Genomic DNA, 16,573 nt, shown 5'->3' on the forward strand with positions numbered 1-16,573 from the left:
CTTCATTCTGCATGCTTTATGTTTAGTTTGCTCTTCTTTTCCCAGAATTATAAGGTGTTTGATTTGAGGTTTTTTTCTTTCTTAATATGGGAATTTAAAGCTGTATTTAATTTAAAGCCCTTTAAGCACTGCTCTAGCTGCTTACCATAAATTTTGGTATGTTGTATCTTCATTTTCATTCATATCAATGTGTTTCATGATTTCCTTTTGATACCTTCTTTGACTTGATGGATATTTAGGAATGTATTGCTTAATTTACACATATATATGAGTTTACCTATATTTTTCTGTTATTGCTTTCTAATTTCATTTCATGGAAACTTCTTTTATGGTCTGATATATGGTCTACTTGGAGACTGTTCCATGTGTACTTAGGAACAATGTATATTGTTTTTCTTGGGTATAGTATTGAAAAGATATCTGTTAGGTCTACTTGCATGTTGCTCAAGTCTTTTATTTACTCGTTAGTCTTCCATTTCATTGTTCTTTTCATTACTGTAAGTGGGATGTTGAAGTCTCCAACTATTATTGTTGAATTATCTATTTCATCCTTCATTTCTCTCAATGTTTGCTTCATGTATTTTGATGTATGTATTTTTATAATTGTTTTATCTTCCTAATGGATTGATTCTTTTATCTTTATAAAATGTCTCTTCATCTCTAGTAACATTTTTTGCTTTAAATTTGATTTTAATATTGCTATAGCCACTGCAGCTTTCTTGTGTTTGCTGTTTGCCTGATATATCTTTTTCCACCCTTCTGCTTTCAAGCTATTTGCATCTTTGAATCTAAAGTTTGTCTCTTGAAGGCAGCATATCGTTGGATCTTTTATTTTTTAATCCAGTATGACAATCTCTGCCTTTTGATTGGGTTTTAACCCAACCACATGATTGATATAGTTAGATATATGTCTTCCATTAAATCTTTTTCTGAGTTTCATGTATTTCTATTCCTCTATTACTCCTTCATGGCTTTGCTTTTTGTTAGATGAATATTTCTATCAAAACATTTAAATATCTTGAATGATTTTCTCACTATATTTTTTAAGTTATTTTTTTTTTTAGTGGTTGCTCTAGGGATTACCATGTCCATCTTAGCTTATGAGAATCAACTTGGATTTATACTAGCTTACTTCTAGTAAGATATAGAAATTTTTACACCCATATAGCTCTATTCTGCTTTCTCCATTTTTGTGGTATTATTGTTGTGCATAATGCATCAATAATGTTACTAACCCAAGAATACATTGTTATAATTATTACTTTACCATCTGTATACATGTCTTCCCCAATACAGCTTTGCTCACATCTACTTCCTTTGTGCTCATATTGACAAATATATTACACATATATTAAATTTCTTTATGTTGTCACCCAATAAAACATAAAATGCATATTGATTATAGAATTGCATTTTAATTAAACTAAGAGAAAAGATATGAGTTCCTACCGTCTTTAATAATTACATAATTATGTTTACCAGTGCCCATTGATTTTTCATATGGATTCAAGTAATGATTTGGGGTCACTTGCTGTTAGCCTGAAGAACTCCCTTTAGTATTCTTGTAAGGTGGGTCTGCTAGGGATATACTTTCTCAGTTTTTATTTCTCTGGATGTCTTTATTTCACTTTAATTTTTGAAACATAACTTTGCTGCATATACGATTCTTGATTGTTTTTCTTTGACACTTTGAATATGTTATTCCACTGCACTCTGACCTCCATTTCTTCTACTCAGATGTCACCTGTTAATTTTATTGTAGTTTCCTTGGATATGATGGGAGGTTTTTCTCCTATTTTCAAGCTTTTATCCTTGTCTTTCACTTTCAACATTTTTACTGTGATGTGTCTGTTGTGGATCTCTGTTCATTTATTGTTCTTAGAGTTCACCGAGCTTCCTAGATATGTAGGTTAGTGTTTTTCAATAAATTTGAGATATTTTCAGCCATTATTTCTTCATATATTCTTTTCTGCTCCTTTCTCTCTCTCTTCTCCTTCTGATATTCCCATTTTGCAAATTTTGCTGGGCTCACCAATGCTTCCAGATCACTTCCACTCTTGATCACCTCTAGTGAAATTTTTACCTCAGTTATTGTACTTTTCAAATGCTCAAAAATTTTCTCATTTATCACCCTTTGTTTTTCACCAAGCAGATAAACCAGCTAGAAGTAAGTCCAGCTTACATTCTATTTTAAGCAATGCAAATTAAAGTGGGACTGTCTCCTCATCAGGGATGCTTGTTTTTAAAAAAGAAAGATTGATTATTCAGGGGAAACTCTGATCTGACATATTTGCTTCAAGATATGCAACATTGTTTTACAATGTCTTCGTTTCCTATTCCTGCCCTTATATCCTCCTCCTTTCTTAACTAAACAGTAGATTAAATTCACATCTAAAGTTTATTAAAACATAATTTAGTGTGGACCTTGATTTTTTAAAATATATGTTTGCTTTATTTTGTTTTATGTTTTTTAGTTTCCAATTATCTTCTTAGGACGATGAAGGTACATAGGCTACATGTATTATATATAGTTTAGTCTTAAGATATATAAACAGAAGATTAAATGGCATTAGTTTTTCTAAATAGTTATATGTAATTATATTTTAAAATTTTGCATGATAGAAAATAACTACTGAATTAGAGAGAGTTATTTTGCTGTATTTATTTGTCATGGTTAGTTTTTGCAAAATTGTCTTGGTTGTGTTTATGGCACTTTGGTTTTCATGAAAAAGAAACCAAAACTACTTCTATATAAGCTGTACAGTAAATCAAAAATATATGTGTCGTTAGAAAATATCATAACTGATCAGTAATGATGGTACTTGATCTACACCATCATCATTGTGCCAAGAGATTAAATACTATAATAAACGGCTGCAAAGTAATTTACTGAGGATCATATAAGACAATAACTCCAAAATCTGTATAAGAGCAAGAGTTATTTCCTATATGAAATTCCTTTCATATTTTTATTAAACTAAAAATGGCTTTCAATATTGAGGAGCTTAAAAGTTTTGAATGTAATTTCAGTAAACCTATTTAATATAATCTCTAAAACATATATATGGTTACAATTATCTGCTGGGTTTTGCCTGCAGTAAATAATAGATAAATACTAAGCAAACCTATAGTAGAAGCACATCCTGCAATTAAATCTGCTTAAAAAATTGTTCCTCCGCTCTCCTCACTATTTGCAAGGAAATGGCTTTGAGTCAATTAGGATGTCCCTGAACTCTGACGTAGATTCTTGGACAGTGTCGCTTTTTCCCTCCTCTGTGCAGGTCGAGTGCTTTTGAGGTCCTGGCCCTGGATGGAGTCAGCACTGGAATTCTTCAGTTTTACACATCCCAGGAGAGTGCTGACTGGCTACGAGCAGTGTCAGCAAACATTAGTGATTTGACACTTCAAAATGTAAGCACAGAGATTTTCCATCACTTACTGCTTTTGCTTTCATACCTGAAAAAGAATTAGCATCTCTGTTGTTTACTATTAACCTGAGAGTAATTGGTCATAATGATAAAATAGATGAGCATGTACTTGTTTCAATATATCAAACCTCTGAAAACAAAATTTTAAAATGAGTCATTTAAATGTTTGCAAACACAAGAGTATAGGTTAGATCAAACATTTTGATATGTCATAGCTAGTGCTTGTTTTCTCTTGCTTTTGCTCTATACACACCCTCCCTTACTCACCCACACATGCATACACTCATATATACTATATGTGTGTCTCTTATATTACAACTTAATAAAAATATTTTATCCAGAAGCATTGATGCCAAGCAGCATTTTTATTTTGGGTAAACCTAATTGGGCTAAAGAATGTAATTCCCCTAAAATTATGAAAATATATGAGTATATATATAAAACAAAAAACATCATGTCTCAAAATTTTATTGCAGGCATCCAGGAAAGAAACTGTACTGTGTTCCATTGAGTGGGGTGATTTATATGAAAAGTCAATAGGATTTTAAAAAAAAAAAAAAAAAAGGAATAAAAAGAGGTTGAGGGTGGGGATAAAAATATCCCATTGATATTAACTGAACTTTTAGCAACCACTGAAAGAGTCTGCTCAGACAGAATGCTGACCATGAATTGATTGATCACAGCTATGGGAGGCCCATGTAAGGACTAACCCTTGGCCAAAGTTTGCTTTTGACCAATTTTATTGTTCTCATTCCCTCCCAGTTTCTATGCCCAGAATTTGCATCAGTATTCCTCCTATTTCAGTGGCAAATTGGTGACTGGAAGAGGTTGGGACAAGGGAACCTTGTGTAGCCAGCCAGGCAGAACCTCTTCCTGCAGCTGAACCTTCCTATCCATGCCCCCACTCCTCTATCCACTTCTTTCTCATATACCCAGATTGTTCCTGAGAGCTGACATACAGAAGTAGATTGAGTAAGATAAAATATTTGAGGAAGTAGCAATTTGTTAGATTTCTATTCTATGGACCTCAAGAGTGTTCATTTTTCATTTATATAGGTGTGTACCAGATCCTCTTTCAGATCTTATTTTCTCAGATTTGACATTTTGTTTTCCAAATATATCTAGATGGATGGAAGAGGGGAAAAAAAACAGGTAGTGCTAGATTGATATTTTCAAAAATGCATATGACAGCAAGAGTCTTTCAGTTCTAGGAGCTTTTCACATATTGTCTCTAGTAGGTAGAGTGGAGTGTTGGAAAACTTCAAAAACTTTAAAACCCGAAATGTGAATTCAAAGCCAGGTTCTATCACTTTCCAACTGTATAGTCTCAGCATGTTATTTTTCTGGGATGCCATTTCCTCAGTAGTAAAAGTTTGGAAAATGATACCTTCTTACCAGGATTGTTGGAAGAATTAAATGAAGGAGCAAATGTGAAATGTGATAATTATAATTACTTATGATTATGTCAAGGAGACGTCATTCTCCCCATTTTTCTCAGATTGAAATTTAAGTGCTGTGCCACAATTTGACCATCATAAAATGCTGATATTCTAAAATGAATAAATTAAATATGTGAATATAGGTATTTTCTATTATGAGAAGTGCTGCCATAGTGTGTACTCATTGGTGATTTGGCGTTCAGGTAAGAAATGCATCATCAAAGAAATTTTGTTTCCAAGGACACCCCATGTGACTAATTAATTTCATCTGCCAATTAGGTTGAAAAATTATGTCATTAATATACTTGTACTGACTCCTAACTACTCTCTCTCTACAGATGAAAATGGCAAATAAATGCTGTTCTCCTTGTGATCAGGTAGGATTTATGTTTTACATGTTGCTGTGATAACACATCTCCAGAAGTAGCCCCTTCTTGAATTTTGGAATTTGATTTGGAAATTTTTGATAGCAAAATATTAGCACAAATCAAACTGAAGTTTTGAGGACATGACTTCAGTGTTAACTCTATAAAAAATATCCCTTTGTGGTGGAAATAGTGTAAGACAAATAGTTCTGATCTCATTTTTGCCGTGTCATAATGATTTATTTATGGACAGTTATATTTTGAAAGGAAAAACAATTTAAACAAAAGTGTATATATGATGGTTTACACTGAGGAGTTTATGATAGAGATACATTTGTATTAATTGTATTAATTGGAGTCCTAACCATCATCTAATTATCTTAACTTCCTTACTTGGGAAGTGAAGCTTCACTCTTGGAGGCTTTTGACCTGAAAAATATTTACTGCAGTTAGATGATTCTGTCCTCCACAAAGGCAGTTTGCTTATTATGTGGCCAGTGTTCTTACATTGACTTAGATGCATTAATATAGCTACCTGTTCAGTAACTGCAACCTCTGCAGTTTGTTCTTTCTGAGAACAAATGTTAACTTGTAATATGCCTAGTTTTCTAATTCAAAAACTGTCCATTTATTAGATCTATAAGTGCTTAGGAATATGATATTATCATTTTGTTGGAGTATCAGATAAATAGAATTTAAAGCCACTATGTTATTCTTCTCTTTTCTTTTTAATAATGTCATGGTTTAAGTTGCAATGTAAGTGCAAGCTTTTTATTAATACTACATTAGTCTTCTGATTACATTTTTATAGACTTAAGGAAGTATGCATTGGACCCTCAAGTTAAGAAAATTGAGGGAAATGTGTTCAATTTGCTTTAAATACTGCTTATAAACATCTCTAAATAGTGCTTGAATTCAAATTTGAGTTCAAAATTGAAGCCATTCATGAAATAAGACTCTGCCAAGCAAATGTTTACTTAAAAAGATAGGAAATTAAGACTGTGTTTTAAATTAACTCTCTCTAGTCAACATTTTTAAATCAGAAAAGAAAAATTAAGAAAAATTCTTCTAAAAGCAAATTCTATTTCTTGTATTCTCTAAATTTATTATCAACTATTTCTGTTTTACATAGCTAAATGAAGAGGATTGGTTAGCTGTTTTATGAGGAATAGCTCCATAACTATCCTCCAATTGACATGGGATTCATTTCATATTTTATACATAAAATATTTTCCTGCTATACCTTGTGTTTTTGAAACAAAAATTCTCATAAACTCTTCCCTTCCAGTTCATACATAACACACATCTTCTCTCAATTTATCTAGCAAAGCTGGTGGGAACTAACTAAAATTGATGTTATAGTCTCCAAGAATAACTTACCCTTTTAAAATTGGATTTATATTAGCACAATATAAATTAGCAAAAATATTCCATGATATTGTTTTTATAATAAATCAGTGACCCTTCTGATATGATAGAAGGAGAGAGTGGTGCATCTCAGTAGAATCAGTTTCAGCTGCTACATCAGTCCATAAGGGGGAAATAGACCTCTACTTATAAGGTACCTTATAAGATTATTATGACTATAAAAACATAACCCATATTAAATGGTTTGGAAAGAAGTAAATATATTACAAATATGAGAGGCCATTATGTTGAGAGCATTCCATTGGAATGTGCAGCTTTCATAGGACTTGAAATTACGTTCGCACAACAGTTTGGATTTTAGTAGGTATACTTGTAATTACTCCCCGTGCTGGAAAGACCACTGGTCTGGAAACCAAAACATGTTTTGTTTTGCTTTTGACATTAACTCCTCTTTATCACTGAGTAGTAAGAGAGAGTAATAACAGTTCATAGAAACATAAAATATAGGATGAACAAAATCCCCAATACAGAGAATTTTAGGTCAGAGGCATCACAGCAGTGGGACAATCTTGCTTTGGTTTTGCCTTGGTGAAATTTTGTCACATATGAAGCCTTATGTGGTATCACTTTTAGTTACCTTATGAAAAAAATCTTGACTAAAACCTGGATTCTAGTCCCAACAGAACCATTATCTGTGATATAATTCGAACAAATTTCTATCTAAACCTGGTCGGTTTCTTCGTCTCTAAAATAAATTGTAGTAGACAATCTGAAATATATTTCTACCTTAAAATTTCTATTCAAATTTGAATTCACTATACAGCTTGAATTAGTTTGACTGGAAAGAAATATTGGAGATAAGCTTCACCATGTAGAGTTATTAAAGAGCTAATCTCAGTGTATCTTGAAATGTTTTTGGTTGAGGTCTATTTCACATTTTCTCCAAAAGTTGCACATTCTATATGCATTATAGAGTGCAGATTTATGGCTTCTTAATACCAAAAGGTGCTATTTTTATCCCTGTATAACTTCGTGAACTAAGAAATTTGATACACCTAAATGAACAAAGAGATCTACTTAAGAAGTTGTTTCTCAGGCAGTTGAATACTGTTTTTAGTATACTTAACAAGCTTTCAAAAATTCTCTTTGTTTTAAATCTGTAATTATAAAGCAGTGATTTGGAACTATGTTCAAATTTTCCAGCATGACACTTTGATCCTCTGGCTACTTCTCTCCTGGCCAGATGAAGGAAGGATACATTATATAGTATATAAATTAGATATGAACCCTTAGAATCAGCGTCTGCCCTTCTGTACATTGTTTGCATCTGTACTTTAAAATATACAGTTTTTCTTTGCACTGTAGGCAGTGTTAGAATCTCATCCACATTTTGGTACTAAGTACTCTTAGGCATTTGTATAATATAAATGGGACTTTGTATAACCCACAGGATAACAGATTAAACCCTCATTAAGGAGAACTCTGTGTGCCTCAGCTGGTTTCACCTACCATTAAAGAATGCTGTTAGTTATCAGGAACTATATAAAAGAGAAGTTGTTACACCGTGACTGTAAGAATGACATTTCCAGATAAGTATGCTACAGGAGGGTCATCAAAAACTGGATCTAAGACTTTTTAATGACATGGGAAGATACTCTTGCTATCTAAAGTCAAATAGAATATTGGATATAAAACTATTTGTAGAAAGAGGAAGTTGTACACGTGTGATAAACATGTTGATTTAAATGGAATACACCAAAATGTACCAAAAATTTTAAATACCTCTGTGCTACAAAATTATTGATGATTTCTCTTATTTATAATTTTCTCTATTTTTCAAGTTTTCTAAAGCAAGAAATAACTCAAGGAGAAAAATGATTTATTTTAAAGTAAAAGAGTTCTAAAATATCTGCCGTGGAGGGCAAGATTGCTAGGAGATTTGAAAGGATTTTTACAATCCTTTCAAATAGCAGATGCCTGTGACTTTTCTAGAATGTCCCATACTCTCCTTCTCTCAGGAGTATGGTTAATTTATGACCAATTCAGCTGTGGTTAGTGCTGGTTCCTCCTTGGGTCTTTTTATAACACTCCAGATGTTTGTGCTTTGAAAGAAGACACCGTTCCTTGCCTGTTCAACACATCCTCCCTTCTTTCATCTACACAGCATAAGGAAGTAACCCCGTGAAACAGTCCCCAACAGGTTAATGCAGACTCTTACTGCTTCCCCCTAACTGAGAAGGTTGATAATAATGAAAGCAAGTATATTCTGATGATTTCTAAGAGGGCCTGAGGCAACTTAAAAATATATCACTCAATTAAAAAGGATATTCTCTGTCTTTGTGGCAGCATGTGTGTGTGCGCGCGCGTGTGTGTGTGTGTGTGTGTGTGTGTGTGTGTGTGCTCCTTATCAAATGGGTGCTAGAAAAAGCTGGAAAGCACCCTGGAGAAAGCACTGTGTTTGAATTCAAATTCCTTTGCGTATATTGGTTGAGTCTTACAATACTCCATGACTCTTATTTTTATTTCCTTTGCAGAAGAAGTAATCATCATAATAACCATAGTTACCATTTATTGAGCACTTCACACCAGGCAAAATGCTTTACAAACATCGATTTATCCTTCACAGCAGCCTTCTGCTGAAGATGTTTACTCAGTCTTAGAGAGAAGGAAAATGAGGCATAGAGAAGTTAAGTAACTAGCTACCCAAAGCCCCAAAAGAGCAAGTGGAAGATCCTTTTGAGAGTGCTGCCTCATCTTCTCCAAGCCTGTGAGGTCCAAATGAGATAGGGAATGTGAAAGGACCTCAGAGATTTCAAGTGCTCGAAAACTGTGATTGTGATTTTGCTGCTATTCAAATGAGAAAAACAGATGACTAAGGCTGGACTTTGAATTTGGCTTTAAACTTTCCTGAAACTAAGGAAAACTAAAAATAGATAGATATTGGTAGATAGATAGATAGATGATAGATAGATATAGATAAATGGATATAGATAGATTTCATTTTTGTTAGGAGAAAATATAAAATTTAGTTTCAAAGATAAAAAGCTTCTGTTACTAACTCTGGTAAAAATTGACCTCATATATTCCTGTACAGGTTATTATGGTGGGCACAATGTTAACTGTGGTTTTATGCAGTATACAAAACCTGTCAAATGGATGGATCTTTTTTATCAACTAGCTAGAAATGGATAGGATATGGGAGAAGTGTGGATCTCAAATAAAAGAACTTCTCTGGGAAGCTAAGGTAATGTAGGCTAAGAACTATATATATACAAAGAGTTACTCGGTATCATAGAGCTCAGTGCTAGAGAAATCTAAATGAATGGATAATTAATATATTCTTTGGACAGACTCTCTCAAATTTCAGAGGTCATAAATGAGAGATTTTTGGGGACCAAACTGGCATCATTTCATGCCCCTTACGTAAACAACTATCTCTGTTACAAGATGACATTGTTTATGTCAAACAGGTTTGCTTTGGATAATTAAAAAGAGGGAGGAGAATTTCAGCTCTATCAGGAAAGATGAAGAGCCCATCAATTTGGTCTGGTTTTAGTGTATTCATGTTTGGGGGTAGATAAACAAACACTGGCTTTTATGTTGAATGTAGCCTCCTTTGTGGCTGTCCAAAGAAAAATCACAGGGGCACAAAAAAATATTGAGACGCAAATGGAAAAATATTAAAACTTCTATTTATACCTATATTTTGTCAAAACTTAGATATTAACTTTAGTAATACTTGATATACCAATTGACAATAACATTTTTATTTCACTTTTTTATGTATGGTATATGTAATAGGGAAGCATGCTGTAAAAACGTGTACTGATGGGATAAACCATCAAAAGAATTTGGAGACTAATGAAATAAAAAAAGTCAGGGACTCTTCCTCTGTTACAAAATTTCTAGTTAAGAGGGCTTGAACTTAACAGATTCACAGCAGTTTCCTTTATCAAGTATGGCCAAGGCAGTCAGGGCTCTGACACAATGGACAGCATTGTTTGGAGAGCTGGACAAGTTTACAGTGATCTGTGTTGAAATGAATATGGGCACACACACACACACACACACACACAAATTGTGTGAAAGTGATCTTACTAACAAGTATAGTAAAGGACTTTTGTTCTTAATTCTGTTTCCAGCCTCTAATCTGTACAAGCCCACCTGTGTTAATTTGTTAAATTGCAGCCCGTATCTCATGTTTTTATTTTATAAAATTTTTAACAGAAATCTGAGGAAAGCTCTTTGAGGTCAAGGGCCATCATAGGTTTTCTTGCACTCTCTATGGCACCTGATGTGCATTTTGTACATAATAAATAGCCAGTATTTATGCAGTGTTATATTGATTTGGGCAAGTAGACTTTAAAAAGTTAATTCTGGACCCCTTTAAAAACAGAAAGGCATTTTTTTTCTCATTCTGAATTTGGTATGTAGCAAAGAAGAAATATGTTTGAATAAATATGAAAAATAAAGATGTTTCATAACCACTGAAATTGGCAATTAACAGCAGAATAAAACAGAATTAGGATAATACAAAAATTCTAGTATATAGCTCAGTAGGCTCATAAAGCTCCCATTTAATTTATCATTCAAAGTAGGGCATTTTGTCTGGGACAGAGACAGCCTAAAAGAGACACTAAGACAAAAGGCATAAATTAGAAGTTTCTCAGGCAAACTGGAACATATGCTCCCCCTACTAAAAGAGCAAGTATTTTTCTGTATTTCCAAAATAAATTTCTTCTCAAACAACCTGAATTAAAGGAAATGCAATGGAGACAAGAGAGATATGGATGAGTTTCTGCCCAAATCCAAATGAAAACTAAATAATACAGGTAATTCTGGCTTTTTTTCTGTATAAAGAAACAGACCAGCTGTAAAGTTATCATCTGTAAAATTGTCTTGACTGATTCATGCCATAAAAAGAACATCAGAAAAGATAAATGAAAATATACTTCTTTATTATAATGGTTTATAACCTTTTAATTTAATTATAGTGATACAATAAGGTAGATGTTCATAAAAGTATAAGACACATTTCTTGGAACATGTAATAAGTCATTAAAAAATCCATAATATAAAAGATAAAATTAGCTTCCCTTAATGTGATTTATGAGCTGCATATACCTGAAAAAGATTCATAAAGCAGCCAGTTTCCAATAATAGCAAAGCTATTACTTATTTCTTTCCTAATTAAATTTAGAATTAAATTATATATGGAATTTAATGAAGTTCACATCCAACTAATAGAAATTTCAGAATATTAACAACCTGTGTTATTGTCCTATTGAACAGAAAATAGCCCATCATTCACTACTCAGTAAGTAATTCTTGTTAAACTATTTGCCAAGCACTGGTTAACTAGATAAGAAAAGGTGAGAAAGGAGAGAGAGAGAGAGAGAGAGATCAAAATAAAGACATACTTTATCAGCCCTCAAGAAGAGAGAGAGCAGAATGAAAGGAGAGAGATAGAGGAAAACAATATTGTCAGTTTACTGTCTTGGAAAGTCTTGGTTCTATTATTTCTCACCTAATAACTGTGGCTCCAAAGAAACAGAGTGACTAGTGTATGAGTTGAAAATATATAGTGAATTCATACCTTGGCTAAACTCTCTTCACTTGCTTCTATTATGTTAGGCAAAGAATCACTCATTCTCCATTTCAGACAAGAATTTACACTTTCTACTTTCTAATCTACTCTACCTTGATCTGCATACACTATAAACATTATCTCTCATCTCTTTTTCTCTCATCTGCCTATATTTATATATAAATCTGTGGGTATATACAGCCTTGTCTAAAATAAGTACCTATATATTCAGTTCCAATCCATCATTTCAACTCGTGTGAAACTCACATTGAGTATTAAGTATTTCATGAAATGAGGAGGATGAGGGAAACATGGAAGAATTTGTGTATATGGTTTTTAAAAACATGAAGAGACTGTTTTTTTCCTTCCATTTAGGCAAAATAATTACTTAAATCTTCTCTTTCTGAATCTAATTAAGACTCAGAGTCAAAGGCTTTGACCATTAGAATTTCACACCAGAGGAAACATTTGTGTTAAAAATTTTAGAGAATCTTCAAATCATGTTGCCAGAGATCTGCAGAGGGATTTTTTTATCCCATTACTTAATAGTATATCTAGATTGTGTTCATTTTCTATCCCTTCTCCCCTCTTATTACCTTGGTAGTATGGAAAGGATATCGTAAGATTCCTGCTACAGTATATTCCTGATACACTATCAGAGCAGGTATCTGTGCTTGCTGCTGACTCTTAAAAGTTTACAGTAAATTTAGGATTTAATCAATTTCCTAGATTTTCTAGAAATTCTGATTCCATACTTTGATGGTCACCGGTAAAAGAATGCCCTTCCCTAAGCCTTCCTGATAAATGCAGTAAACGTCTTCCCTGTTGTATGCATGATACATCTGCTCATAAAGATGTAGTTATTGAATAGATGAAGATTCTCTCACTCTTTCTTTCAAAAAATAGGGAACACATACTCTCTTCCAGCACTATGGCATATAGAATAGACCACAGATAAAAGACATTGTTCTTGCCCTCAAGGAGCTTGTGGTTTAAGGAGGGATCCACTGGGAAGTGCTATAGGAGCAGAGAGAAAAGACTACGATCCTGCTTCAAGAAGTTGATAGAACTTAATATTTACAGAGCACTTTATCTTATGCGAAGTATTGTCATATGCTTACTTCATTTGCTCCCCAAAATAGACTCATGCAGTAGGTTGCTTTACTTCCATTTTATACGTAAGGACATTAAATACAAAGAGATCAAACAAATCACCAGGATCACACCCTGAGCAGTGGGGAGACAGAAACTCAGGAGGGCCTTTGGGTTTAAGCCCAGAGTTCCTGCCCTGAAGCAGGAGTGCCTGCTGCTGACCTCGAGTGTCATCCTGGGGACCCTTACCCTCCAACTAAGATGGGGTCCCTGACCAAAAAAAACCAGAACAGTCAAGTTAATATTATTCTTGAACCATGGTACAACTCATTAGCTTTTAAAACCTTTCAATGAGAGGGAAAAAAAAAACCATGCTACTCACCATGTCAATTTAGATCCCAGATCATCATCATGATTTGGTTTGGAAAACTTTAGCAAATATTCAATACCACTTAATTAGTTTAAGCAAGATGATCCAATACTAACTTCACCTCCATTATTTATTTAATTATAACTTATTTAATGCCATTATGTCCAGTCTTCATAAAACAGAGGCATTTATCTGAACAAACCCCTCGCCTAATATTGTTTTCCTTGTTATGTAAAAGTTGCTATGTTTGCAATTCATTGTTTTAATAACCGTACTTAAAAATAATCCTATCTTAAATAAACTACACAAGTCATTACACTTGGGCAATAATGAGTTAGGAATTAAATGTTTGCCCATTGAGTTCATGTTAATTTTGGAAACATCAAGCATCTGTTAAATGAGCTAGGAAAATGAAATGAATTTCAACAATGGAAGCTGGGCACATCTTAGGATTTACAGCAATATTAATGTTGCTACTATAATCAAGAAAAATGTTTCCTGATGACCCAACCAGATAAAACAGAAGATAACCTAATCGGATATTTGTAAATAATCTGTGTATTTGGTGTCAAATCCACAAAACATTCAAATAGTCAATTATATTTTAATAGTTTTGCAGAATATTGATGCCATCTGAGCAATGTATTATTTGCCTTATACCTGCCACTACTTGGTGAGGAGATTTCCTACGGTATAGTATTAAATTCTCATAATAATCTTGTGAGGGAGATAATTCTAGTCCATTTAAGATTAAAAAAACTGAGGCTCAGCAAAATCAAATGTGTCCAAGATCACATACAAAATTAAAAAATATCTAATATTATAATGTTAACACTATTACATTGATGTGGTTCCTGTGTCATCATGGGACTGACTACAGTTAAACCCATAAAGAAATTAAAAGTTCAAGAGCCAGCGAAATCATTGGGTTACTTTCAAAAGCTTTGTATTATGAAGTACAACCAGATGAGACAAAATAAAAATTTAGAACATTTCAATTATTTGTATTAAACACTGAAAACCATAATTATGTTGACTGTTTAGCTATGAACAATATTCCTTCATTTTATCTTTTCTACCCCTAGAAATATTGTATGTGGAAATCTTATTTTTTAAAAATTTAAAAAAAAAAATTTATCTGGATGCTTGAGGTTTAAACCAGACTATTTACTGACCTTCTAGGAAATATTTCAACAGATGTAAGAGTGAAAACTGTCATTTTTTTTTTTACTTTTTGTTCAGTAGAAAATGGAAGCAAGAAATTACCTACCCTGAATACATTCTAGTTATTACTCCATTCACTCAGATAACTTCTACTGAGTGCACACTAAAAAAGCACTAATTTCTCCTTCTTGAAGGTTGCTGGGTCATGGATGGTCCCCACAGTGAAACAGTTCATAGGAAGGTTTCACGTCATAACATGGCTAGATTGTCTATGATAAATTTATCTTAATTTTTAAACAAATTCAAGCTGTTTTAAATATTTATTGCATATGAGTATGTTCATTAGCTGGTTTTCCTTAACATAGCAAACAGAGGAAATTAAAATGAAATCACTCTTATCACTTACTATGAAAAATGTCCCAAAATAAAATATTAGGTAAGGCAGAAATTTTAGCTTAATATTAGTTTGAATTCATGTGCAGAATTCTTAAATTGTGTTACTACTTGCATTGTCTTAGAATCATATTCTGATTTGTATAATTTGTATTTTGCATCATACAACTCAAAGCCAGCTTTACAAATCTAATATTTTTGTATTATTTTCACTGTTCCTAAGGACTTGAACTGAGAAGAAAGACTTAATCCATTTTTCTAAATATTTCAACTTATATATGTTTACTATAGATATGGAAAACATCATCAACTGTTTTTATAAGCTCATAGAAAAATCTGAAATACTAATCCCAAACAGAATGTAATTCAGTACTGTTCTCCTTAAAAATGCATGGAACACACAACTCTAAAGTCTCTATTGATCAAAACTAAGAATATATAGATGCTCATATGTAGAATCTGACCCCATACAGAACTTTGGATATTCAATCCAAGATATTATATATTCATGCCATGTATGCTTTATTTGGAAATTTGGAAATTAAGCTAGACTCTTCAGGTTTCACCATTCTGCCGATTCTGAGGGTGTTGAAATAGAAAACAACTTGTTTAATTGTTTGCTCTTTCTGCTCCTGTGACAGTGTGCTCTTATTAAGGCTTGGTTTTTAATTTTCAAAGGTTTCCCTCTGCAGGTTGTACATATGGGGTGGGTAAATGAGAGACTCCAAGGAACTGACTCCTCTCAAACCTTCAGATACAAGTTCCTGGCACTGAAAGGTTCATCCTTCTACATTTTCAGCACCCCTCCGGTAAGGGCATCTTTGGAATTCAACGGGTGGGGGTGGGGGGCGTGTAGGAAGTGAGGGGTGGGGAGTTTGTGAGGTTATTTATATTGAGAAGCAACAATTAAGCCTGGTATCTTTGAGAGGGCATGCCTCCATTCGCTTCTTTACCTAAATCTCTGGAAATGAATCTGTTTGTAGATTAACTGGATATTTTTCACATCACATTGATAAATTAACCAATTCATTTATTTCTCTTGAGTCAAATACCTATTACTATATTTCAGAGTTTTTCCTGCTTAAAATATCAGCTCAGTTTCGAGGGGGGAATGCAGAAGGCTCTATGTCTGAGATCATCAAGTATATGGCTAAAAACAAAAACAAAACATTCTCTTTTATATATTACTAATTTAATATCCAAGCACTGAAAATTTAAAAGCTATTATTTCCCCTTTATCTTTCAAAGTTTTTGTTAAAATAGACAATTTTCTCACTTTACTAGAGCTCATAATTTAAATTTAATGCCAAATGTCGTTTCCCAATTTTACTTCTCAAATTCTACCATTCTTCCAAAACTGACCAAAT

General features: G+C 33.1%; 1 protein-coding gene across 4 annotated transcripts in view; it reads left to right on the forward strand.

Annotated features, from left to right (window-relative positions):
• The window catches only part of SNTG2 (syntrophin gamma 2), a 509,625-nt gene that overhangs the window by 356,106 nt on the left and 136,946 nt on the right, over positions 1–16,573 (forward strand). For all 4 annotated transcript variants that reach the window (XM_037813401.1, XM_037813404.1, XM_037813402.1 and 1 more), the window contains exons 10-12: positions 3,282–3,411; positions 5,206–5,244; positions 15,899–16,015. In XM_037813401.1, the coding sequence (XP_037669329.1) occupies positions 3,282–3,411; positions 5,206–5,244; positions 15,899–16,015 (286 nt within the window). The remainder of the gene's footprint in view (positions 1–3,281; positions 3,412–5,205; positions 5,245–15,898; positions 16,016–16,573) is intronic.

Source organism: Choloepus didactylus, chromosome 20, assembly GCF_015220235.1.
Source record: "Choloepus didactylus isolate mChoDid1 chromosome 20, mChoDid1.pri, whole genome shotgun sequence".
Lineage (NCBI taxonomy): Eukaryota > Metazoa > Chordata > Mammalia > Pilosa > Megalonychidae > Choloepus > Choloepus didactylus.